This window comes from Exophiala oligosperma, assembly GCF_000835515.1.
Source record: "Exophiala oligosperma strain CBS 72588 unplaced genomic scaffold supercont1.2, whole genome shotgun sequence".
In the NCBI taxonomy this organism is placed as follows: Eukaryota; Fungi; Ascomycota; class Eurotiomycetes; order Chaetothyriales; family Herpotrichiellaceae; genus Exophiala; species Exophiala oligosperma.
This window is the reverse complement of record NW_015622819.1, coordinates 4,112,160-4,137,840: the sequence shown is the minus strand read 5'-3', so window position 1 is coordinate 4,137,840 and position 25,681 is coordinate 4,112,160. Positions and strand designations below refer to the sequence as shown.

General features: G+C 51.5%; 4 protein-coding genes across 5 annotated transcripts; all 4 read right to left on the bottom strand.

Moving 5' to 3' along the window:
- Window positions 1-177: 177 nt before the first annotated feature.
- Window positions 178-17,205, bottom strand: PV06_02827 (the record flags this gene model as incomplete). 2 transcript variants are annotated; one of them, XM_016403559.1, is made up of 3 exons in its annotated part: window positions 178-2,071; window positions 2,138-7,057; window positions 7,145-17,002. In XM_016403559.1, the coding sequence occupies 3 exons, from the start codon at window positions 17,000-17,002 to the stop codon at window positions 506-508; spliced, it is 16,344 nt and encodes a 5,447-aa protein (XP_016267456.1). In that variant the 3' UTR covers window positions 178-505. The 2 variants fall into 2 exon arrangements, with proteins under 2 accessions (XP_016267456.1, XP_016267455.1); XM_016403558.1 differs by having other exon boundaries at window positions 2,138-17,205.
- Window positions 17,206-18,941: 1,736 nt separating this feature from the next.
- On the bottom strand, window positions 18,942-20,018 carry PV06_02826 (uncharacterized protein; the record flags this gene model as incomplete). Its single annotated transcript, XM_016403557.1, has 1 exon — window positions 18,942-20,018. The coding sequence occupies one exon, from the start codon at window positions 20,016-20,018 to the stop codon at window positions 18,942-18,944; it is 1,077 nt and encodes a 358-aa protein (XP_016267454.1).
- A 65-nt stretch (window positions 20,019-20,083) lies between these two features.
- Window positions 20,084-21,559, bottom strand: PV06_02825 (uncharacterized protein; the record flags this gene model as incomplete). The annotated part of the gene is made up of 2 exons (XM_016403556.1): window positions 20,084-21,492; window positions 21,538-21,559. 2 exons carry the CDS (start codon window positions 21,557-21,559, stop codon window positions 20,084-20,086), a joined length of 1,431 nt encoding a protein of 476 aa, XP_016267453.1.
- A 583-nt stretch (window positions 21,560-22,142) lies between these two features.
- Window positions 22,143-25,556, bottom strand: PV06_02824 (uncharacterized protein). Its single transcript, XM_016403555.1, has 2 exons — window positions 25,365-25,556; window positions 22,143-25,304 (listed from the first exon to the last, which is right to left on the bottom strand). Exons 1-2 carry the CDS (start codon window positions 25,410-25,412, stop codon window positions 22,254-22,256), a joined length of 3,099 nt encoding a protein of 1,032 aa, XP_016267452.1. The 5' UTR covers window positions 25,413-25,556; the 3' UTR covers window positions 22,143-22,253.
- Between the last annotated feature and the right edge of the window lie 125 nt (window positions 25,557-25,681).

Here is a 25,681-nt window from a genome sequence, read left to right as displayed (position 1 = left end):
AGAGAATGTCAATCGAGGTAATTGATAGTAAAAAACGCCTATGACGTGAGTGACTCTTCAACGACTTTTGCTAGTACAAATATAGACAAGACAATAACATTAACATCTCTAGAGACCACATTCATAATTAATCACCATCGTCGTCTTCGTAGCTTCAAGGTGGCCGATGAGAGAAGATATTTCGAAGAATTTGGCTCAGATACAACTTGGCTAACTGCTCAACACTTTTATCATCTACAGTCAACAGACGCTAAATAACCGAGTACCAACGGTACAGTTCAAAGATGCTGTATGAACATCTCGTATCGCCCGAACATTCCCTGGAGTCTCGGTGGAACACAAATTTGCTGTACACTGTCTAATGTGCCCTGTAGAAGTAGATGCAAAGGAAATTCGTAACTCATGAGAACCTCGCCCAACGTGGTAAACGGACAGCCATATCCACGTACGTCCCTTGCCATGCCCATATTAGAATATACAGCAGAACATCACAAACAACCCTCCCCTAAAACATGTTATCGTTGGTCTCAATCCCGCTCATGGCACCCAGGCTATGAGTGCTGATGGCTCCAAGACTTCGTGCATCTTGCTGTACCATCATTCGATCGCCCACGCTGCCTCCACTGGCCACTCGTGAGCTCTTGGCCCTCTTTCCCTTGTCTGGCCGGGCGATCAGGACCTGTGCTGGACAGACAACGATTTCGTCATCACCAACCCCATTGTCATCGCCCTTCTTCACCACAAGCGGAAACAGTACCATACGAACCACAGCCTTGTTTCGCTCCAGCTCTTCATTACTCGTGGTTTCGCCGCTTCTCTCATTCATCAGGCTCGCATTGAAATACACTTTGCGGGCAAGGTCGCCGTTGGTGTCATACTCCGGCTGCAGTGGTGGCAGCATGATATACTCCGCCCTTTGCGTACGCATTTCGATCGAGAGATCTACCGCCGTGTGCATGACGTTCCGCAGCGAGCCGATGATCTGTTCTTCCAGATGTTGTGGTGGAGGGAGGAATCTCGACAGGGTGCTGAAAATCTCAATGGCGACGGCCTCCGTGTCATTCTCCCGTAATGCTTTAAAGCTCTCACGTTTCGAGAGCAAAGTGAGCGTCAGAGCTCTCCACTGGTGCACCGCACTCGCAGGCCCAACTTCGGCGAGATTCTTTTCCAGCTGCTTCAACTTTTGGCGTTGCTCACGGTCCATGCCAAAGAGATACCGGGTGAAGACATATTCCCAGATCATGGTCATCACGACCGACATGAAAACATCGCGACGTTTGACACGGTCGGCTAAATAAACGTCCACCTCTGACCCATCGAGGATGGCATTGTCGAATCGGTCCACCACTTTCTCATCGCGCACTTCGTTGGTGGTCCGGCACATCTTGAGATCGTTATACTTGGAGAACCTGAGCACCCAGCCTTGCACCTGTTGACACAGGTTCTGGCAAGCCCCGTCAAAGTAGTCTTCATCGTGGAAATCAATCACGTTGTCGGCACCCTTTTTTAGGATTTCGGACTGCAATTCTCGGATCTTTTCCCGTGCCTCCTCGAGGTCTTGCCGCAGTTGTTGGACTTGGGCATCCTTTTCCGCAAGCGCCGTATCGATCTCGTGTCTCACAATTGACTCCATACCATTCGACAGTTCGGCATGACGAGAACGCAGTGCTTCGAGCTCCCGAGATGATTCCTGCCATTGATTCTGCGCATACTCGTGATCTTGCTGCAGAGTAGCCAGGCTTTGTTCGTGCTCTCGTCTCAGGTTCTCGTGGGTGGCAACCAAGTCAGCTATCTGTTCCTTCAGCCGCGCGATTTCCGCGTCCCTCTCTTGTAATTGACCCGTTGTATCATCCGGGACATTCATTGATCGCTCCGCCTGGTTACGCTCAAAGTGGGCATGCTCCAGGGACTGCTCGGCCATCATCTTGGCTTCCGCTAGAGCGCGGTTTTCAGAGGCGAGTTGATCCAGCCTTGCCTCGAGGTCCTTGATCTGTTGCATACTTTGTCGGCGGCGGATGCTAGGTGGTCGTGTCGGCGACTTGGGGCTGCCTGGGTAGGAGCCATAGCCATCCTGTGCAGATGATGGTCAGCAACTTGAAACGCGTCATTGGGGGCGGCGTGTCGTTTGGATACTCACATAGACGTCTGCCATGTCCCTATCGCGGGAGACAGCCTTGCCTGGATCCTGATCATGCACGGACTTAGTGGGTGGAGGACTGTGCACGGAGCGGTCGAGTTGATCGGAAGAGCCGCGCAAACTGCGCAACGACGAAGTCCGCGATTTGCTGTTGCCAAGAGATTTGGCGGGTCCCAGATCACGTGCCATCATGCCCACCACCCCGGCCCCCATCAACCGGTTGTTCTCCGATCGAGACTGTGGCAGCAGTGAAATGGGCGGTCCTGCAAATGGGTGCGTCTGAGTAGCCCTCGGATGAACATCTGCCGTCTCCTCACGAATGGTGTTGAGCGAGTTACGTGGTGAGAATGAACGATCGCCATTTTGAGCTTCGAATGCCGTCGGTTTGACCTCCGTCGGGACGGACCTACCGAGGGGACTCGACGCTAACATGTCGTTTGGCCCTAGAGTATGCGGCGATTTGGCTTTGTGCCTCAGCTCCTCTCGACTGAGATGATGACCGTGAATGCTTGGGCTTCGACGGAGAGGGCTTGACATGGTTGCAGGGCTTCTCTCTCCAACCCTGGTGTCGATTGGCGTTGGCATCGCCGGAGAGGAGTTGAACAATGCCGATGAACGATCCTTTGAGGTGGACTCGACGGGTGAAGGCTTCCGCCTCGGTGTTTCCAGAATTGGTCTCTCTTCCTGGTGCCCTTGCCTTGATCCAATCAGTGACACATCTTCTGTCGAGCTCGTGGGAGAGTGTGGTCTGGGGGGTCGCAGTGACACGTCTATATCAGCATCAGCCTTCTCCGACACGCCTTGAACAAAGCCACTGTCCCTGGTCGACGAATTCTGACCCTGTGTGAGCATTGGCGAGTCGATTTGGATCCCACTATCACGATTCTCTTGCTCTTGCCCGAGTTGAGCAAAAGACCAGCCCGCGGAGGGCTGTTGTACCGGTGATGGCGCTTTGCGGGAGGCTACTGTGGAACTTGCGTGTTCAGTGTGGCCAATGCCCAGTCCAGCAGCAACGACAAGTGCAGTATCCATAATGTCGTCGTGGTCTGGAGGAGGCGTGAGAGCTCGACTTGTTGGCAGGTCTTCTGGTTCCTGTCCTGACCAGGCAGGAGGAGACCGTCTCCGCTTCCGTCTTTCTCGGGTGCTTGCACTCACATCAGACATTGCCTCTTCATCTTCCTGACGCTGAATGGTGTCTGCAGCCTGTAATTGTCGACCTTCGTCGGCGATAAAGTCTGCACCTCTTGATGGTTCTGCTTCATCGATCTGTGCCGGGCCAAGGCCTTCCAGAGAACGGGTAGCGTATACTTCGTCCCCTGTGTACTCGAATTGCCTGCGGTTCTTCTTGCCTTTCTTCTCTACTGTCTCCTGGAGTAATTCTGTCCCGTCAAACTCAAATTGCCGGTTCTTCTTTTTGTTTTTCTTGTCTTTGCTAGCACCATGTTCCTCGACCAGCTCCTGACCATCTGACCTTGGATCTTGGTGGATAAGATCTTCCCGGGCGAGCATATGGTTGCCAAAAGCTTCAGCAGCATCGAGGCTTCGAGCTTGTTCTACTGGCTCATCAACAGATGCTGCAGCAGACGCGATGCCAGCCAGCTCCAGGGCATTCCCAGTCCCAGCCATCATCAAGGTCGGATCCCGTACTGCTGTTTCAACGGTTGGCGGAAGAGGAAGAGCCTCTGTCTCAGGGATAGAAACCATCCGAGGTCCCTGGTTATCTTGATCCTGACGAGACTGTTCTGCTTCAGGCGTAGATTGTGTCGAAGTCTCTGTAATTTCATTGTCTCGTCCCTCCTCAGATTCAGCCCAGAAAGCGAGTGCTTTCTTCTTCTTGTCCTTCTTGGACTTTTTCCGGCTGACAGGAGCAAACGTCTCCATATCTGGAGCCTCCGACAAAGACTGAGGATTTATATCCGTTCCAGCTTCACCAATTTTACTCGGGTCCGACGCTTCCTTTGTGAAGATAGGCTCATTATTCATGTGTTCGGTCTCGTCATCAGGTGTAGCAAGGTCAGTGTTGGCGAATGGCCCTCGGCTCTTCTTGGCCTTCTTTCCTTTCTTGGTGGTGAAATTCCAGTCATCCTCAGGGGCAACATCAACTGTCTTGGAGTCTGTGGGTAGGGTTGTATCAGCAACAATGTTCGGCGCCAATGTTTCCTCAGGCTCTGTCAACGCCACAGGCTCTTCGGTAAAGCTATCTGCAAGAATTGACTGCTTCTTCTTTTTCTTGTCCTTCTTGGACTTTTTGGACGAAAAACTCCAATCCATTTCAGGTCGCGGAGGTTCTGCTTGATCGCTGGAATCCTGGACAGAATCACCAGCTATAGCCTGTTGTGATTCTTGTCGAGAGTCGTGATCGGAGGTATCAGCTGAAGGCTGAGGCATTTCGGGCGACTCAGGTAATGATTCCCCATGTGTATCGCGCACGTTTTCTGCCACTGCTTCTACGTCGTCATCTCCGCCTCTCTCGCTCTTAGGAGGGCTCGTACTAGGCGCCAAGTCCAGAGGCACCGGTGCAATCGGATTTGGTTGCTGCCGCTCTTCCCACATCTCTTGCATCTTGGCCTGTTTACTCTTTCTTTTCTCCTTTTTGGATTTCTTTGTGGACAAGGCCCACTCGTCATCAATGCCGGCTTCAGGTTTCAGCTCTTTGGTCGAGGCTGTGGCCGGCAGCGATGTACCAGGATTTGCGTTCTCGGCATCTGCTTCAGGCTGAGTCAGTGGTGCAACAGACGACTCATCGGGCTCGAAAGTGTCCAGCGAAGACTTTCTCTTTTTCTTCTTGTCCTTCTTGGTCTTCGCCGTATCGAGGCCCCAGTCCTCTTCACGTGGTTCTTCAATAGAGACAGCATCTTTCGATGATTCGAATGGTTCTGACTTTGGCATATCTTGTGCTTCGGTCACTTCGGAATTTGGAGTAACAGTAGGCTGGAAAGGGTACACTGCATCTGCAGCAGTCTGTCGAGGCACAGTGTCCAAGTCAGTTGTCTCAGAAGATTTGGTGACCGTATCGGCGTTGTCAAGTGACCTCTCCTGCTTTGACTCTTCTCCATCGTTCTGGTCGCTGATGTGGTGCGAAGAAGATTGACCTTCAAGATGTTCCAGCGGCGTGGCCACGTCTTCGATTTCTGCTTCGATTGCGGGCTCGCCAGGCTCTTGGTGCCGGCCCTGTTCTGTCGGATGTGACTGAACAAACGAATTTTCGGCAGTTTGAACGACGGGGAGCGAGGTTAAGGAATCCTCTGTCGCATTGCTCTCTGGATGTGGGTCTTTCTCGAGCTGTGGTGGCCGGACATCGCTTGGAGTTGCATCATTCTGCTCCTCGATCAGGATTGAAGATGGCCCGAGTTGATTCGGCTCGGGAATTGTATCATTTCCCGCATCATTTTGTCGTTTCTTCTTCTTCTTTTTGTCCTGTTTTGATGACTTCTTAACAGCCCATGTGTCCTCAGAGGCTTGGTCGAAGGGAGTCGTTGATTCTGGCTCTTCTGTCACGTGGGGGGTGCTCTCATATGGCAATTCAGGTTCAGCTTGAGGTGTGAGGGAATCCCGAGCTTGCTCCAATGCAGGTTCTTCTTCTTCCTTGGGAAGGAAACCCTCATCAAGAGTGGACTGGCGTTTCTTCTTTTTCTTTTTGTCCTTCTTTGACAGCTTACTGACGCCCCATTCGTCCTCAATTGCGGGCTCTGCTGCCCGACCCATTGACGTTGCTGGAAGCTCGGAAGAAGCTCCAGTATCATTAATCTCTTTGACAGCTGAAACGGGCACATGTTCCATGTGCCCAGGCTCTTCGCTTATGATTGGTTCAGGGTCTAAGGACTCTTCGAGGATGTCATTGACAGACTCAAGTGTCCCTGGTAGCTGAGACGAAACTTGTGCAATCTCATTATGCATTAATGTTTCTGGCTTCTCTTGAGACGCATTCTGGACCTTGTCAGTTTCTGGGGTAACTTCATCCCAAATCGATTGGCGTTTCTTCTTCTTGTCTTTCTTGGACTTTTTGGTCGGAATTGTCCACTCGTCCGTGACCGGATCGCGTTGATCCTGGACAGCAGGGATTTCTGCACTCCCCGAGGCATTGTCTTGATCAGAAGGTGTCCTGGAAGTCATAATTGATTCCGCATCTGGGATCGTCACCGGAACAGCAGGCTGGGGGTCCTTGTCGTATGGGAATACGTGAGCGAAAGAAGATTCGGCCAAATCTTGAGGGGTTACATCAGGCTCTTCCATACCGAAGGTTTCAACCTGCTTCTGAGCTGGTGGGATGTTGTCCACTTGAGTTTGGAGTTCAGCTTTTTCGACCTCGGTGTCCTTGAAGTTGTCAACATCAGACAGCACAGATTCTTGACTTTGCAGTGATACTTGAGGCTCTAGATCTCTGGCTGCTGGCACTGGGTCACCGGTGGTCGTCGGTGTTTTGCCCGCGGCAACTTCTATAAAAGATGCCTTTGGCATTGGCAGATCCATTGAGGGCCAATCGATAGCAGATTCGTGTGGACCGACATGTTCAGCCAGACCTTCTCCTTCTATACGATCCACGTTCTCCGATACTGGAGGTGATTCATTAAAACTTGACTCACCGGTATGTTTCTTCTCCTTGACTGTTTCCAAAGGTGAGGCGACTATAGCCTCTACCGCTTCCGAGCCTGCAGCATGATCAACTGCCTTTTGAGGATCAGATGCAGTTGGTTGATTGTTCTGAGAAAGTGAATTTTCATCTGGCTTTGAGTCCTCGGATTGCTCTTGCTTTTGCTCTTGCTCTAAGGAAACGGGTTGGGGTTCGAGAAGATCCGATTGTTGCTTTTTCTTCTTTTTGTCCTTCTTTGACTTTTTTGATGTGAAATTCCAAATGCTGTCATCTTCAACGGCTTGAGCAGGACTTAGAATCTGCTCAACCTCATACCCTGTCGCTGAAACCTGAACGTCGTCAGAGGGTGTCACATTGGGTGCTTCCCGGGCAGCTTCCGACGTGACAGGAGCTGCTACTGTTGAGGAAATGCCTACCACGTCTGGAGGAAGGATGTCGGTCTCAGTCGGAGCTGTTCCGAGAGTAGATTGACGCTTCTTCTTTTTGTCCTTCTTGCCTTTCTTGGTAGTCAGATTCCATTCTTCTTCGGGCGAGGCTTGCTCAGGCACCCCAGATTGCGCTGTAACAGCAGGCTCTTCGGGTTCAGTCATCAAAGCACTCTCAACAGGCTGGAAGTCACTCCCAGTCGTGTCGCTCTTTGATTGTTCATTGCCCTCTACATAGCTGGACTGTTCCGGGGCAGATTGCAAGGCTGAGAGCCGCTTGTCCTTCTTTTTGTCCTTTTTCTTGTCTTTCTTAGACTTCTTCACTGGTATTTCCCAAGACACATCTTCAGTTGTCTTAGCATTCTCCTCTGTCGCCACTGTGGGCAAGATTTGTGCAGAGACGTCGGCTGATCCCACCTCCGGGCTGTAGAATGCTTCCGAAGGTGTCTGGTCTGTGATCGTCTCAGGACCGGTAGGCTCAGTTAGAGGTTCTCTTGAAAGATCTCCGGTACCCTCTGCTTCGGCGGAATGGACCCCTGTCATAGGGTTCTCGACTGCAGGAGTCTCAACTGAAGGAGTCTCAACTAAAGGAGTCTCAACTGCAGGAGTCTCGACCGCAGGAGTCTCAACCGCAAGAGTCTCAACCGCAGGAGTCTCAACCGCAGGAGTCTCAACCGCAGGAGTCTCAACCGCAGGAGTCTCAACCGCAGGAGTCTCAACCGCAGGAGTCTCGACTGAAGGCTCTTGAGCAAAGGAGGGCTCCCCGAGAGGGGTCGGCTCGGGTCGATTATCAGCTGAGGCAGTGCTTTCGAACGGCATCTGGCTTTCAGGATTGGCTGCGTCGTCCGCGATGGGAGTAGTACCGGAAGCCACATCTTTGTCTGACGGGTGTGGGCCAGAATCTTCTGCTTGGGCAACCCCTTCTTTGGGACCATCTTCAGCTGGATTGGCCAATGCCTCATCCTCCATCAAAGTCCAGTCCAATGTCGACTTCCGCTTTTTCCGTTTCTCGTTTTTCGACCTCTTCGGTTCCAACATTGAATATTCGGAGCTTGCACTATGGTCCGGGAGATTTTGCCGAGTTTCGGGCGCCTCGGTATCTGTCGTCGGCTGACCCGTTGATGATGCTTCCTTGGAGGGAGGCACGATTGTGTCGGGCTGTTGTATTGTCTCTTCTGGTGCCGGACCCTCCGTGGCGTCTTCGTCGAGCGTCAAGCGCTTCTTCTTGCCTTTCTTCTCCTTCTTCGATTTCGGTGCACTGATGCTGAAAAGGTCTTCGTCGGCGTCCTTCGCTGTTTGCAGGGCAGGATCTTGCTGGAGTGGCACTCTGTCATCAGATACTTCCGTTGCAGTGGCTCTTTCCAGGCCGTCATGAGAGACCGGCACAGCGGCGGACGTCATGTCTTGGACAATGGAGCCAGGTTCCATTAGGGTGCTCTTAGCAACCTGAATATCTTGGCCTGGTCCTTGGTCTGGTTCGGCAGCATGAGATGGCTTCACGAAACCCTCAGCAATTTCTTGCTGCCTGTTTGACTCTAGAGCTGCAGCGTTTTCGAAGATTGAAACATCAGAGACGTCGTGCTTGTCCACTGCAAAACCCGACTCTGGCGTAAGGGGAGTAGAGACCAGGTCTTTTGTAGAAGCTACCTCGGGTTTTTCATTCGTCCATGCGACGCTTTTCCGCTTGGACTTCTTCTTGCCTTTCTTCGTGGCAGGTGCCCAGATGTCGTCTGCCTCTGGCTGTACGGCCTGCGACGAATCTGGTTCTTGCTGAACTGCATCAGCCGAAGGTTCATAACTCGGCTCGCCCACATATTGTGTAGCTGGACTCGGTAGTGCATCGGGTGTGTCGGCAGTAACGGCATCTTGCGTAACTTGTGGTGTCTCAGCGTTTGTATCCTCGTCATCACAACTTGACCCCTTCTTTTTCTTGTTTTTCTTGTCCTTCTTGCCCTTTTTGCCTTTCTTGACCTCAACAGGCCATTCTTCATCACCACCCTGCTCTTCAACAGTAGGTTGAGCATTTCCCGAAGGTCCGGCGACACTTGGAACTTCTACAGGAGCAACATCTGAATCATGCAACACATCGTGATTCGAAGCAATCGCGTCCTCTTCTTGTATCTCGAAGTCGTTGCCGAAAGGATTAGGCTTACTCTTGTCTTGGAGGTTACCTTCAGGATTATCAAGGCTGATATGGGTCGGAATATCCGACACGTCTGGCTCCTTGCTTGTCAAGGCCTCCATTCGCTGGGTGGAGCTTTCTTCAATGCCTTCGACAGCATCAGAGAGGCCTTTGGAAGACTTCTTTGCTTTCCGCTTCTCCTTCTTGGACACCTTCCGTCCCAACTGAGGATATATCGGCTCGATTTCACTTGCAGACGGAGGCAATTCGTTAACCTCGTCAATCGTGGTCAGTAGAGCACCGTTGTGATCCTGCTGTTCGCTGTGATCTGCCTGCAATGATTCAAAAGCGTCTTCGGCTGTGGAACCAGCAGTTAGACCTCTTGCAGCGATTGCTGCATCGAATGCTTCCTCAAACGGGCTTGACTCTAACTGGCTGGACTCTGCAGCATCACGAGAGATCTCGTGGGCATCAGTGCTTCGGGTTAACTCTTGTACCGTACCAACATTGTCAGGCATTCCAGCTTTCATTTCTGGTGCTTCTTGACCTGATGGTGCTTCGGTTGAAGGTTCATGGACAGGACGCTCCAGCTCTCTGCCATCTTCGGCCTGCGCCGATGGGTCCTGATCCTTGACAAAGGAGATGTCTTTCAGCTGTCTGTCACCAGGGGCAACTTCGTTGTTGCCAGATTGGCCGTTGTTGGCAACAAGGTCATCGCCTAAAGCTGCGTCCGAGACTGCGATGTCAGCCTCGAGAGGCACGGAATTCCGTTTCTTCTTTTTGTCCTTCTTTGACTTTTTGATCTTGAAACCAACAAATGGCTGGTCATTCTCGAGGTTTTCGGCCGGTAATAATGTTGTGTCTGTACTCGCACCTCGAGAGGCTTCGGTAGCATCTGGTTCGCCTGGTTCTCTTTGCCGGCCTGCTGGATCAGAAAGTGCTTCCGCTGCCTCAGCCGGCAAGTCTTCCGTATTTGGAAGTGATGCTAGGGGTACATCTTTCTGAGTCACAAGATCCTCACTGAGTGTGATGTTGCCATCACGCAAAGCATCAGGCTTGGCTTTAGGGGTTCCTGGTGTACTCGATGTATCATGATTATCCTGCACTGAGGTCTCGGCCATCCGTACATCGTTCCCTGGACTTTTCAGCACTTCGTGTGCACCAGCCGCCAGCAAGGAACCAGCAACAACACCTGCGGCCGTTGTTGTCATTGCATCTTCCCACGCTGCAGAAGTCGATCTGGAGGTTGACTTGCTTCTTCCCCGACTAACACTCCTCGCTCTTATTGGGGACGCGCTTCTGCTGTGAGCACTCATGTAGTCTTGATCAGCATCGGTACTAACAACGCTGGGCAGGGGGCTCGCTGGCCTATCAGCCTCATCAAGGAAAGCGGCTTCCTCGTACGCAGCCGGATCCTGGAGCAATTCACTTGGGGAGTGAAATTCGTACTTGGGTTTTGGCTTCTTTTCGGAATCGCGTGCCCGTTGAGCCTCAGTTGGGACCGGAGTAGCCGATCGAGAGTCCAGATAATCTGGGGATTCCCGCCTCTTCTCGTCGTGCCAGTACGAATAGCTGTGTCTTCTACCACGGTCACGGAACATTTCAGCACTGACACGGGAAGGGGTGAATTGGTTGTATTCTTGCGTTTGGGCCTCCGCTCGAAGGTTCTCTGTCGAGGCATGCGCCGAACTCGTCCTGCTTGAAGGTAGGGATGGATATTCTTCGCCCGGCTCGGATTCCAAAGTTTTCGCGAAGTTCTGCCTCTCGACAAGGTAAAGAGGCCGGAATTCCTTACTCGAACGAAACTCCGTGGACTTTGGTCTTCCCTGCCTCGTGCGTGGTGTAGCTAGGGGAGATATAGGTGAAGCAATCGGTGAACTCATGGAAAACCGCGCAGTCGTTGGCGAAACAGGAGGCCGTCGAAAATGCAACGGCACTGCTGTCGGGGAACTAGTGGCCATTGGGCTAGACGGAAATTCGCCTGTCCTTAGAGCTGAAAGCCGCTGAGAAGAAGCGTGTTGGGGCGTAGAGGGATGGAGGGCTTCATGGGACGATTCTGCGTCTGTTGCACTTGGCACAGGAAGAGTAGTTGTCCCTTCAGTTAGTTCTTCTTGTCCGGATACATGAGGCTTATTCACTTCTACAGCAGTCTCTGGCTGGGAACCGGGAGAGACAACAGCATCGGTGTCAACCTTCCTCGATTGATGTTTCTCGGTTGCAAGCCCCGAGACACCATCAGTATCCATTGGCATAGTTGTGACCATTGGGGGTGGCATTTCGGGGCGCCTCACTAAAAAAGACGCTTCTTCGACAGGCGTCTGGGTGGGTTTGCTGGGGTCTTCTTCTGCTGAGACAAATCCATCATCAACGCTTTGATCTCTTGATTTCGAAGGTTGCGACTCATTGCGGCTCAGGGAAGTACGACGGCTCCTGCTCGGCTCAGAAGCAGTGGACTCGCCAGGATCAAAGGCAAAATCTTTTGAGGATCGTTTTCCTCGCGATGTGCGCCGATCCTCGCCATCCCGGCTCGTTCGGCTATCTGACTTAGATGACTTTGAACTCTTCTTGCTGGACGTACTGATGTCACTTTTATTGCTGGAAAAGAGGCCGCTGAAGAACCCTCCAGCCTTTGTGTCATCGGTCCTTTCAGAGGATAATGGCACACTCACTTTGGAACGATGGTTGTCATCATCGATGGGCTCAGGTTCACCAAAACCTGTACTGCTACGTTTGGATTTGCGTTTCGATCTCCCGGCTTCAGATTTGGTTTGCAAGTCAGAAACATCGTCTAGCGTGCGAGAGCGGCGAACTCGCTCGATCTCTGGTTCAGGCATTGGGATGTCTTTGTCAGTCCTCTTCGGTGATTTGCGCCCAGAACCGACGTCGCTCTTAGAACTTCGTTTCCCTTTTTTGGGATTTTTGGTGTCCTTTTGGCGCTCCCATTCTTCGGGATCTGACTGATAATGTGGTACGGAGTCGGTTATTGAGCCAGGTTGCGCTGCATCGTCAAGATTTGCCGGCATGTTAGTAGGCGCAGACTCTCCTTTGCTATCAGCAAGGTAGTCGAACACGCTATCGTTTCCAGGGATGTGCGGTATTTCGCCATTGTCCAATGAATCGAATTGCTCACGTGATGAGCTCGCACGCTCTTGACGACGCTTCTCACTCTTACTTGCCCTCACAGGTGTAGCAAATTCCTGACAGCTACCGTCTTGCAGTATACCTGCCACCCCTTGTGATCTATCCTCGGTACCCTGATGCAATGGATATTGACTCGTCACGTGCGAGGTGGCGGTAGAACCCAGCTGAGAATCATTGTCGATCTTGCCATTCACACCCAGATCACTCACGGTTTCGGAGAAGGGGCCTTGAGAGACTGTTCGAAGACTTGGGTCTTCAGTGGCCGAAATGGAAGTCGGATCGCGGCTGTCTCCAGTTGAGGCTGCTGGTTGGCGATTTGGGCCAGTCTCAATTTGATCGGCTTCAGTGTCATCCACAGTCCAGGCACGGCTTATATGAGGTCTGTCATCTACAACAGGCACCTCTTTCTCCAACTTTGCAGCGTCATCCCCTTCCAGAGTCCATACACGACTCATGGTAGGACGAGATTTTCCCTCTTCGTCCATTGACGTCGGACGATCTTGGTATGTCTCTGCAGTTTCGGCTTCATCCCTTGGCTTTCCTTCGGGCATGAAATCTGTGTGTTCGTACTCGGGGGTCTGCACTTCGTACACGTAAGTATCATGATCACCCCAGGTCACCTTAGACCCATTGCTAGTTTTCCGTTCCAGAGGCTCCCCAACAATGTTATTTCCGTCTTCCGCCTGCTTCGACAACTGCGGTTCAACAAGAGGACTTGTGTCACCCCGGACACTATGAGTCTGGCTACCGGGTGGAGTTGGCTCAATGAGTTCCAGCATGGGAACTGTCCAAGGATACGACGAAGGATCATCTTCGAGTGACAGGCCGAAAGGTCGATAAGTGAAAGGATCGAAAGGATGTCGAGGTTTCGAAAGCGCCGCTCCAGGAACAATTTCAACCACGTTTGCATCCATGTCATCCCGGTGTTCGGCTTGAGCATTGTGCTCTTTCAGGTGCTCTTGAAGCTCTTGCGGAACGAAAAAGGAGCCATAATCTTCGTGGACTGGTGACGGAGTTGATCTGACACGTTGCGCTGCCATTTTTGCGATCCGCTCTTGTTGAGTCTCCATGGGCGGAGAGGCCTTTCGTTCCTTCGACCTCTTCAAGCTCGATCTACGACGAGGAGCGCCCTCCTCTGGTGGATTGCTACTCTTGCTCTTTGATGCCAGAGCAACAGTGGCTGCTACTGCTGCCGCGGCGCCGGCGGCGACGGCGGCACTTGAACGTTCGTTGCGTCGCTTGTGCTCGCGTTCTTCTGCCTCATGTTGCTCTGCGTAGAGACGCTTCAGCTCACGTTCGATTTCTGCAACTCGTTCATCGGATGAATCTAACGAAGAGTGTCGAGAGTTGGATGAGCGTGTCGCTTCCGGGTGTGCCATCCTCTGCAAGGCACCCGGTTCGGCCACCAAATCATTTCTCGTATAGTTGACCTCAGCAGATCTGCGCCGTCTTTTGTCATCGCGTCCACTTCCCCACACGTTTCCTCCTTCTTCAGCACGGTGTTCGTTCTGTAACTGCGATTCAGTCAGGCTGAAACTAACGTTGCTCTTCTGATCCTGAGAACCCAGTTTGGCTGGACTTGAGTCACGCCTGGAGCGCCTCGACTGATGTCGTGAGTCCAGGTCACCTTGCCGACGACCATTGCGGTAATCGTCAGTCGTTGAAGAGAAGTCAGTTGATGCATGACGTCCTGTCTTGCGCGTTGGACCGAATTCGTTCTCATGGAAGAATGGTACCACAGGGACTACAGGCTGAGGTTGCTGTAAGGGTACGGACGTAGCAGAAACCTTTCTCGGTTCGGACACGATGTATTTTGGGGCACTGAAACCGTGATTCGAGATTGGCCTCGGTTCCACTTCTCGCATGGGAGGAAGATCACTGTGGCTGGCTGCAACCGGGGGTATCTCATCACGGCCATATGAGGCAGCCAAAACGCCAGCTGCAGTTGCACCTGCGGCTAGGACTCCAGCGGAGCCAATATTGAATGCTGAAGCATCGTGGCCATTCAAGCGTCTGGAGTCGTCGCCGTACTGTAGAGGTTGCCTTCCTGCTATAGTAGAGCCATGATAAGGTGATGTCTCCGTAGGCTTTGTCGGTCTCTTATTTGGGACGAGTGACTCCCGGCTCTGGATTGCTGAGACGCTTCCTCCATACGCGAGCGCGGAGTCTATACTTGAAGAACTTCGATTATCATCGTCATCGGTATCGTACCATTCATCATCATTTCCACCGCTTGAATCGTGACTTGTTTGCGTTGGAACACGACGTCCCCCATATTGTGTGTCATGTCGTCCTGTTGTTATATCAGCATCAAATCTCTGCTTACCTCTCTTATCTCGCCGAAGACTTTCAGCAGCCAATGCTTCGCCTGTTGCCACGAGGCCCATGATAGCTTCACTTGATTCTCGTCGAGTCGGCCTGCGCTTGCTGTTATGGAGGCGTTTATTGGAGTTCCTTCGACGCACAGTAGCCGCCCCGAAAGCAAGGTCGGCATCAGACGATGAGCTCGATGCATTGCCAAAATTGAAAAATCCTTTGCTTTTGTGGCCCTGTTTCTTGTTTGCTGAGGGGCTTGTGAAAAAGCCCATCAAGCCACCTGACCCTTCATTAGTTGTTGAGAGGTCGACATAAGAATGCCTAGGCGAGACCCGCTTTGAGTAATAGCGTTTTTGCTGCGGTGAACGACTCCGGTCCCGCCTTGATGTATCACTAGCAGCGGCGGCTCCCATTGCTAGTCCTGTAGCACCAGCAGCCGCGACACTGAATGCAGCACCCCTAGACAAGCCACGTGACGCTGATGAAGTACTGGAATCACGTCGGGTGTTGCGTCTTCTCTGGCTTTGCGAATGAATCTTACTCGAGCTGTAGGAGACATCGTGATCTCTTCGACTGATGTCTTCTGAGGCTGTATCTCGTTGGGTTCTGCGCTGATGGGAGCGCTGGTCATCCTGGAAACTGACTCGATTTTGGTTGACCGGCCTTCCAGACCTGACAGAATATGTATCGTCGAAATCGTGTTTGTTCTTGTACATTGCGTCTCCGATCTTGGCTGCTCCATAACCTGCCAGTCCGCCGGCGACCGCTTTCTTTACACCTGATCGACGCCGTCTCTCCTCATCAGAAGAGTACCGGTAAGTCTTGTCCACGCGAGAGGTACTACCGTTTGGACCACCAGAAGAACGACTTTTCGGGTGATAATGATGCCTACGAGGTGCATCTGCTGGCGAACTAGTGGGGTCAAAGCAGTATTTGCATACACCAATCGCTTCGGTGTACTGTTCATACTCCGCCACCGCATCTGGGTCGCGGAACCAGTCGACAAGTTTACCTAGAGGCCCACGACGTTTGTGACGATGGACTTGCTGTGTCTGACCTTGGGGAAGATGTGAATGTGGGCGGCCATGTGAGGATGTTTGCGCATTTGTACCAGAGCTGTAATGTTGACTCTGGAACTCCCCGTGATGTGAGTGAGCTGACATGTATGCTCCAGCGGCAGCCCCAGCCAAAGCTGAGCCGCCAAACATCGCTGCGCTGGAGTGCTGTTGAGGCCCACCAAAATTAGCAGGTGCTGAGAATGGTGCAGGAGAGACCTGAGCTCCTGGTGGTGGGCGAGATGGCGTCTGGTATGCAGGTCCATTCATAGGTTCCAAACTTCCACCTGCATAATACTCGGCAGCGAGACCCAAGGGCGGTGCTCCTGGAAGCGACTGGGTTCCTTGAGGACCAGGGCTCGACCTTGGGCTTGTTCCAGTCTGACCGTGCTTCGATGGTCTGCCTGGCTTCAGATTCGGCTTTTGGGTAGGCTTAGAAGGGGTCGACTGCACTCCAGAGTCCGACTCGAATTTAGCTGAACCGAAATAGCTTGCAGCTGCACCAACCTGACCCATACTACTTGGTTCGGGAGGCGGCTTTGCGTCCGGGGTTGGTTCCATAAGATGCGTCTGGTCAGCGCTGGTGATAATGCTAGGTTGGTTTGGCCGGACTCCAGGTTGCTGCGCGACAGACTCCCCGTTGTCGCCGTAGTAGTCGGCAGCCAGACCAGGCGGGCGGTAAGGCTCTGCATAGGTCGCAGGAAATTCTCCTGGGAACTGATTTTGGGACAACGACGCCTCATTGCCCTCGTATGTGCGAGTCCTGCTCTTTCTCTCCGTCTTGCTCGACTTGCGCGAGTCTCGGCGACCGCTCTGAGTGTCTCCTTTGCTTATACTTGTATACTCATCTCTTTCCAGATCTTCAGACCGCCCTCTGTCTTGGGCATATCTAGAACTCCTACGGCTTTTGCGCGAGAAATCCTGAGTTCTTTCCTCGCTACCGTTCTGTGCAGTATAATATGTGCCAGATATCTCCGATGGTTCAGCTGTGAGGACAGGCGTGAAGGACGTGGTCTCGGCCGATCGCGATGCGCGTGCATTTCCCTCGCTGTCCTCCTCTGCGTCTTGTCGACGGGACTTGCGGCGGGATGATGTCGATATTGAATCGGAATCATGCCGATCTTTGCGAATGCCATTCTCTTCAACAGTGCGGCGCAAAGATCTGGACGAGCCTTGTGAGCCACTTTGATGACGGCCGGAGCTGGATTTCCCCATGGCGCGGGCCGTGCGGGTTGATGGGTTCGTAAAGAGGTCAAGGCTTCCTGTGCATCAGGCAAGGATTCGCGGGGATTCGTGAGGCCTTGAGTACAACAATTCGTAAGAGCATAATTATTTCGTGTTGAGAATATTAGACGAGCGGTAGATAAGATCAGATGACCAGCGGCTGAAATTCCATCAGCGTATGCAAGACATCCTGAACTGCAAGACTGACACAGGGTTGCTTTGCTGGCGGTGATGATTCCCACTGTCGCGTCCTCCACTGATGGATTTGAGTGGCTGGGGATTTGGAGCCACACACACACACGAGTACGAGTACGAATACGAATAAGGTATCAAGCCTTGGGAAATTGCCACACAAACGACTCGTACCAACAACGAGATTTACGTACATCTTCGCGAGGTGGTCTGCATTGTATCCCGCAGTGTAATATCAATTCGAAAATGGAAGATATTTGCAAGGCAAGAAAAGTCAATCAATCTTCATTACACCATATCTTTCTCGTAGTTTATGGAGCTATGGAGGAGGACGAGCACATCTTTAGGGAGCTACATTCCTTGTAATAATCCAACACCAATGTGCATCTTGCATGGCTTGAAGGAACCCCATGAGCCAGACTGCGTGGCCAGTATGTTTGAGATATCTGACCTTGTCCCAATGGCCGACAGTATAAAAGGCTGTCTTCTGCCGTGACAAAAACACGTTCATGCGCTTCTTGTTGACAAGCCAGCCAACACGCCCTTCTGTCTTCGTCATGGAGAGGATAACTTCTTTTCCAGTCCTTGCGATGAATCCACAGTTTCCACAATCTCTGCAGGCCAACCCTCCCTACGAGCTAGTTGCTGTAGGAAGTTGACCTGGCCCCGAAAGCGGCTTAGGACAGCGATGTGCTGTGCCTTTGCGCCCAGCTACAGGAGGGTTCTGACCAATGCGCTGACTGCCTGAGCCTCATTCTCGTCCACTGTCGAGAATCGAAATGCCCTTGAGGGCCCTTGGAGAGAGTTTGACACGTTCAGAAAATGAGTCATTCCTGTTAGTCGGAACGTTCTTCTGTTGCTGTTTTCAAATTGAAGGGCCAGTCTGGTGAGGAGACTTTGAAGAAACTCCCCTGTTGGTTTTCAAGTCTGATGGAGGAAGTTGCAATCGACCATCATAGAAAGCATGTTGGTGTGTCTTCCAGGCTGATCGTGCACATGGAAGTTCAAGTCCATCATTGTTATCTGGTGGTTGCCCCAGATCTAGGCAGCGCTCGAGAAGTGACCTTCCCATCATCTCTCCTCCGATGTCTGTTAGATAGAAGGCGCCGGTTTGCGCAAGGTGTCCCACAAGGACGAGTCGTTGGACATCGTATGTTAGGCAGGGTAATAAACATATATATATTTAGAAAGGAGGCTTAGAATGAGACAGGCGAGAAGCCTGAGAGAGAAATCTGAAGAGAAAGAGGGAGAGGGAGAGGGAGAGAAATAAGCGGATAAAGGTCTCTTATATAGGATCTGAGGGAGTGGGTAGTGAGTCAGAGATTACCCTGGAAGAGTCTCTTCACGAAACTTTTGAACAGTGACATGGAATATAGTGAAACGAGCGAGACACAACGAAATAAGTGAATCAGCCAGCAGAATAGTGTATTAATCACTGGAGAGAATAGTACCTATTGAGACATCCAAGAGCCCTGGTAACAGTGACATCGAAATCGCGGCGGGTGACTTCGATAATGTATTGCTCTGCTCTGCTCACTGGTTTGTGAATTCCACAGTGAAGAAACTCGATCATAAGATCCATTCTTCTACACTGTTTCCCCACCAAGCAAGGTGACTTTTGTGAGACATTTGCCTTATGCTTCTGTACACAATCCTGTTGCAGCCTTCTCTCGTTGAATAGGTACTTTACGACCAAACCTCAAATGACTCACGCAGTATTGTACAAGGTCTCAAAGTTTCAGTCTTTATGGGTATAGTACTTCCGCCAGTCATGAACATCCTTGAAACCCAGAACATCTCGGATCTTCTTGTTGGACAGTGGGGCCTCCCATTCACCCATCTTTCGGGAGATTGGTGTGTTGGGGCACGTCTTTTTCAAAAACTCCGCCGTGGGGATCGATGTCGTGATGGTGTCGTTGGTCGCGTTGAACACCTGGAATCCCAATCCGGACTTTGCAACACACAGGTCACAAATTTGCCCAAGGTCTCGCGCGTCGATATAACTCCAAGCATTTCTCTTCCTGGTCTCTGGCTTACCCACGTGGCGCGGAAAGTCCCTCGCGTATTCGTGTGGCTCAATGACATTGCCGATGATCAAGGCATAGATATCAATGTCGAACCGCCGTGCAAAGCTCCGAGCGATGCGTTCCCCCGTCAATTTAGAACAGGCATAAGTGTCCATTGGGTTGCGGTCATAGCTATCTTCCTCGAGTGGGAAAGAATGGTAATCGTCGTCGCCTTGGCTGAAGCAGACACCATATGTGGTTTCACTGCTGGCAATGATGATTTTCTTGACGCCCAGTTTGCACGCAGCCTCGATCACATTATACGTGCTCATGACGTTGCCACGGAACGTTTCGCTATCGGGCACAATCATGTTGCGAGCATATGCTGCAAAGTGTATGACTGCGTCCGGTGGTCCAGGGTGCTTCGGCAGTTCGTATTCGTCCATGGAGAAAAGTGATGACAAGGCGTTGAATGTCTGGGCACCATCGGTGAGGTCGGTCTTCATGGTATAGACGCTTTTTCCAGCTGGAAGATGATCTTTCGGGAAGTCCAACAGGTCCAAGTTGAGAACTTGATGGCCTTTTTCGAGGAGGTATGGAATGCAGTGTCTCCCAGCCTTGCCGGACCCTCCGGTGAAGACAATACGTTTACCGAGTGATGCTGCCATGTCGAATTTTGGTATCACTATCATGTGTGAATTGTGAGTAAAGGTAAGAATCGAGAGCAGAAAAGGCGTGTAGAACTCGTGTAGAACTCGCACAAATGATGACATGGTTGACTCGGGCTTCGTCGGCCATTGACCGGTCATGATACGAACGTCAGGCAAAATCGTCGCCCAAACAGGAAGGTCGTTGATACCGGGTAAATAAAACCTCAAAATACGGCACTTCTCTTTCTCTGTAGCTTATTCGGGTCAGGGTCACTGCGACGTCGAAAATTGAAAATGCTCGACTTCTGCTTGAGATTTTGAGGCTGCGACGGCACAGGCGTGAGGAAACTCGACTGAGCAGCGGCGCCAGACATGTAAGGACCAGTACTACTAGAGCTTCCGCCTGAAGTGTAGCCACCCCATGCATTGGTGTACGGCGCGGCTGGTCGGAGGCCTTGCTGGGATTGTTGATACGCCGATTGCACAGATTCAGAGTGATGCCTCTGCTGTCGTGAGTCTCGAGGGGGCAGGTTTGGGCGTGCGTTGGCGTCCTCTTGGCCATATAGCTGCTTCAGACGCTCCGTCTCCAGATCAACTTCAGCCTGCTGGCGTCTACGTATCTCCCTCTCTTCGTTCTCAAGCAGAATTCTCGTTTTCCGTTCGGCTTCCTCTTCCTGCCGTCGCCTCGCCCGCTCTTCCTCTGCAAATTGTCGTTGCAGTCGAGCGGTTTCGGCGTCCAGCTCCCACTGGCTTCTCGGATCTGTAGGAGGCACTCGTGGGTCGCGAACAGGACCAGTGGTACTGGTTGGCGAGGCTGTTTGAGGACGAGGATCAGGAACCAAGGCGGCGTCGACAGCACTGGGGCTGGTCGGATTGGACTTTCTTCCTGCTGTAGATATATTGAATGTTTCTTTCAACGACCCGAAATATACATCTCGAATGACCACGGCTCCCAGTAAAAGAACAACTTCAAAGCCTTTGAGGTCCTCTATATCGACCCTCTGCAAATTGGGCTCATATAACGTCAACTCCTTCAGGCCTTTGAAGATTGATACAGTAATGTCCGGCTCCTTGCTCTTTGCCTTGCTTCCCACGATATCTGTGCTTTTCCCAGACAAGAAGCATGCCAGGTCTTTAGAAAATTTACTGTCCTTCTTCCACTTTAAACCAATCTTAGGTGTGACCTCGGACGCAGCAGGGTCGTGTTGTCCTCGATCCAACGCCGAAGCCGAGGGCTCTCGGAATGTTTGTTGTGGCATTTCGAACGCCCAAGATGCTGCTGTATTCCAACTGGCAGGCTTATGCCTGACTGTGATCTGCTGGTCTGGATTGTATAATTGGATCGAGAATTCGCTGGGCAGGACGGGTTCCGGAGGAGGTGGGATCGCGCCGTTAAGTCTTGCTTGTTCCGAGATAACTGGGTGTGTCCATTCTGGGATTAGAAGGACTTCTGCGTAGAGAACATCAGGAATGAAGGCATCATAGAGGGCGACGGCGTATCGATTCCTAGAGGCATGCTGCTCTGGGTCGAGATGCCGCAGGGTGTAAGCGGGCTCGAATTCGGCGCCATGCTGCGAGAACAGAAATGTCGAGTTTTGCTTTGGTTTATCATTTGATGGCTTTAGGACAAAGGCTGTAGAAAGTCAGCGTGAGTAGCTGGTACTCCGATGCCACGCACTTGGGAGATTCTCGTCCAGCATCTTCGTTCAGTGTAGTTGTTTGCCCGCATAAGGTGTTCCCGTCTGATCGGTCTTGGAGGAAAATGTTTAGGATCGACGCGAAATGGTCGTTGACTATTCGTACTCAACTAGATGTGTTCACACTCGAACAGTGTTCATTGCCAGACTTATATTGCTCTCGTTTGCATAGCCACACAACAAACGCTCACAGCCCTCCTTCAACGCTGTCCCGTTGCAAGCGGGCAAGGCTGCGGTCAAGGCTCGCTAGGCGTCCTCTTGGACTTGCGGTCGATGCCCGGAGCGAATGACGCGTTAACCTGACGTTGACTCTCTGGGCACAGCCTAGTGAGCCCGTACTACTTATCAAGGCCCAATTGGAGGCTGACTCCGGGCACCAGGCGGCTAAGCTAGACTACCCACAACGCCTAAGGCCAGCACCCCGGGAACATGTCGTACCCACCCCAACGGGGTGCGAGCAGATATCAGTCAGGAAGCCGTATATTCCATAGTCCTGTGCAACTTCAACGACATCTAGAGTCTCCGTACATAGTAGATACTCCGCATACAGCCGCGTGTTGGTGACTAGGCAGCCATCATTCAATTACCAAGGATGATATTTTCTTTATGAAATTTAGAATATGAAGATGGAGTTGCTTCGCCAGCTTACGAATACCGCGGTTAATCGGCTCGCCTAGGAAGTAGATGTAGCTAGCACTCAGTCAAGACGAAGAGCCTCTTCGTCCATAACACCAAAAAGCTCCCCAAGGTCCTCGAGCACATCCTGGATACCGAGGTTGAGCTGCCCTGTCACCAAAGCATACGTGAAAAACAAGCTATAATCCTCATCAGTACTTCTTTGCTCTTGAGCGTCATTGCGACGATATGCAAAGATCTTTGCCAACAGCCTGTCCCTCGTGTGTTCTATATTCGGCAACGCATCAGTCGCAATCGAATATTCAAGCTTCATGGAGCTTGCCAGGACACTGAACAAATGACTGATTCTGACGCAAAGCTGTGCTCGTTCATTGGCTGTCGCTGAGAGCAATGCCTCCTCTCCGGGTGAGGTGTTGAGATCTTTCAGAATGACTTGATTCATGGCGTGGAAGGCTCCGAGCATCTCTTCTGTCTTTCGCAGAATACGTGCATAGGTCGCGTGCGGAAAGGGCCTTCTGAACTCGAACTCGCTTTTGGAGGCTTCGATGAGACCTTGTAACTTGGCCAAGAATTTCTGTAGATACCATTCTTCGCGCAGGTTCATATAATGGTTAGGATGAACGCCGTCCGTGAAGGTAGCAAGCGGGTCTCTCTTCCAGATCATCCCCATTCGCAACCATAACAAAGATAGGCCGTCCTTCAACTTTTGTCGTGCAGATATTGGCCAGATCATGCGTGTGATGATCAGACCCCAGATGGTACCAGATATTACAGCCACCACACGATGTATCGCAATCTGGACGATCAGGGGATGCTTTCCAGTGTCTTCCTCGTCCCCGCCGTCGTCATCATCTTGGGTCGTCAGGCTATACGCGTACAGTGCAGTGAGGTTGTACGTCAAGAGTATGAACCTGCCAAAAGGGCCCTTGCCTTTTCCGACGATGATATATGAGGTCCAGGATGCCATACAGAACCCTAGAAAAGCCATAACGAATGGGTTGTCATCAGACACCTCCCACGCGACTATGGCCAATACAGCTCCAAGGCACGTTCCAAGTATACGGGAATAGCCTGTCGTATTGCTGGCACCTATAGTCATGCTACAGACCAACATGTAAGACAGCAGACCCCATTCGCCTCTCCAGTGGGAATAGATTGGTCGAGTTGAAGGCAGAAAGCTCGGTAACGCGTACAAGACTGCTCCCACGGCGACCTTCACAGAAAACTTGACGTCTTCACGACGAAAATAGGCGGATGCGTCATATATCTTGTGGAATAGCCTGCGCTTAATTCGTGGGCGGTCTTGCCATGCTGCCTCGTTGTAGGGTCGAGGTAGATTGAAAGGCTGTTCTGTGTATTGAAGGTCAAGATCGTCTGCCTTCTTCACAACCTCGACGAGATCAGGATCGGCGTCATGGAACTCGTGGTGGTCCACACCCTGCCGCCAGAATTTCAACCAGTTCCAGGTCTTGCCAGCGGGATTTTCATCTACTTCAAGTTGGAGCTCATCGAGTATGGCCAAGTACTTTTTGACTGATTCAGCGACCTCGACAAGAGAGAATGAAAAATATCCACACGCAGCAGCAGCGTCCTCCCAATCAGCTTGCACGGTAAGAGGTCGGAAACGATCCATATCTTTTTGGCCATATACAATTGCAAGAGACTTTTGGCGACTGTCTTTGTAAAGGTCGATGGCTCGGTCAAGGCTGATTTTGAACTTGGGGTTTGTGCTGACCACATAGTTTCGGTCAGGATCAAAAGGGAAATGATCCATGATCTCCTTAAGAGTGAAAGCTAGAGATCGCATGGACGGACCCAAGTTCTCAATGAACATTTCGAATATTTGGGCGGGGGAGCGAAAGGGTGGTTGATTGGGTGGCTGCAGACGATCCTGGGAGTCAGCGGATAAAGAATTGATGCCGTTGAACAAGCCTCTGTTATCATCATTGGATTTGGAGCTTTCGAGAGAATCCATCCAAGTACCAGCAGCGCGAGCTATACCTTCGTTGCGCATCGGTGACCCAAAAGGAGGTTCTTTTACAACAACAAACTGCATCGCTGCGGCACTCCGAAGGCCACCAATGCTCTGGGAGATACGCTGGATGCAGTGGGCAAGCCTCGCCTCGATCAGGACTTGTCTCTCGGTACCAAGTAGATAATGCTCATATTTTGCTTCCTTCAGCTTCTGGGCGACCGTGGCAGAGGCTTTCTTGTGTTTTTCGGTGACGCGAGAAAGGATGCTATTCTCTAGTTCTGCTTCATCGCCAGAAATGAAACTGCTTGTGATGAGAGCAAGCATGTCTGATTGCATATCAGTCACATCAAGAAGATTTTGCCTCAGCTTGCGGCGCCCGGAGATTGGGAATATCAAAACAGATACCAGCACAGTTGCGATGACACCAGCTACAATCATCTTCAGGATTGATATGATTGTCCTCAGGGAGTAGTCTCCAGCCTGAATGGCGCCTTCTTTAGTGAGGATTGTTATAAGCCCAAGCGAAGTGAGGGAGCAAGCAATGTTCACAAGAGGGTCATTCTTGCGGAGCTTGACCCATGCAACAAGTCCCAGACCACCTCCTACAAAAAGAACCAACACAATGGCATGGCCAAGCTCGATCAAATGGACAGTGTCGGCAAAGAAGGCGGCTACAGTCATGCTGAGTAAGGACACAACTGCTGTGTACAAGAAAGCAATTGATGCAAGAAGAAGAGCATCAAGCATACTTCCAAACGACCGGTAAGGGTGAAAATACACAGTTATCGTGGCCACCATGTGCTTCGAACTCTGCTGGCCAAGTAATTGACTCAACGGAGGCACGAATGTCGCAAGGCTGCCGAGAAAATATGCCAGTGCACATTTGAAGACTCCTCTGCCAGTTTCAGACAGTATGAACTGCTTCACTCGGATAGCATAATCCTTGCTCTTGTCTGCCAGAAACCCACATCTTGTCCGATGCGGATTCCTCTCATCCGATGATGCTCGAGGAAGGAGGAGAGTTGACTCATCAGTCGCTTCAGACGGAGGGCCATCACCAATGTCGTGAAAACGCAGGGTAAATGCTGTACTCAACCTAGCTCCAGTTGAGGGATCGATGTAAGAAGAGTTCCGAAGCTACAAATGCAACCCGTCAGCCATAGGTATTGTTGAGATATAACAAGAATCTCTACTTACGCTGGCTCTGGGATTCAATTTATGCTGGTCTTGCTCCGATGCTGCCATAATTGTGGCAAAGGAGGATGTTGATGGCAAACGTGCCAGCGATGGTAGGGTATCATAATGAGCATGTCGACATAATGAAACTGTGCCCTTGTGCCGGCAAAGACGTGTGTAGTGAATCGTTTCGAATCAAGTGAGATCCAGATAATCCCGTATTGTTTGGTGACATCTTGAATACAGAAGTTGATGTTGACGTTCTTACCTGCGCAATCCGGGCCGACATTGTTCCGAGCTACGAAGATTAAGTACTGACTCTATCCCATGCCAAATCA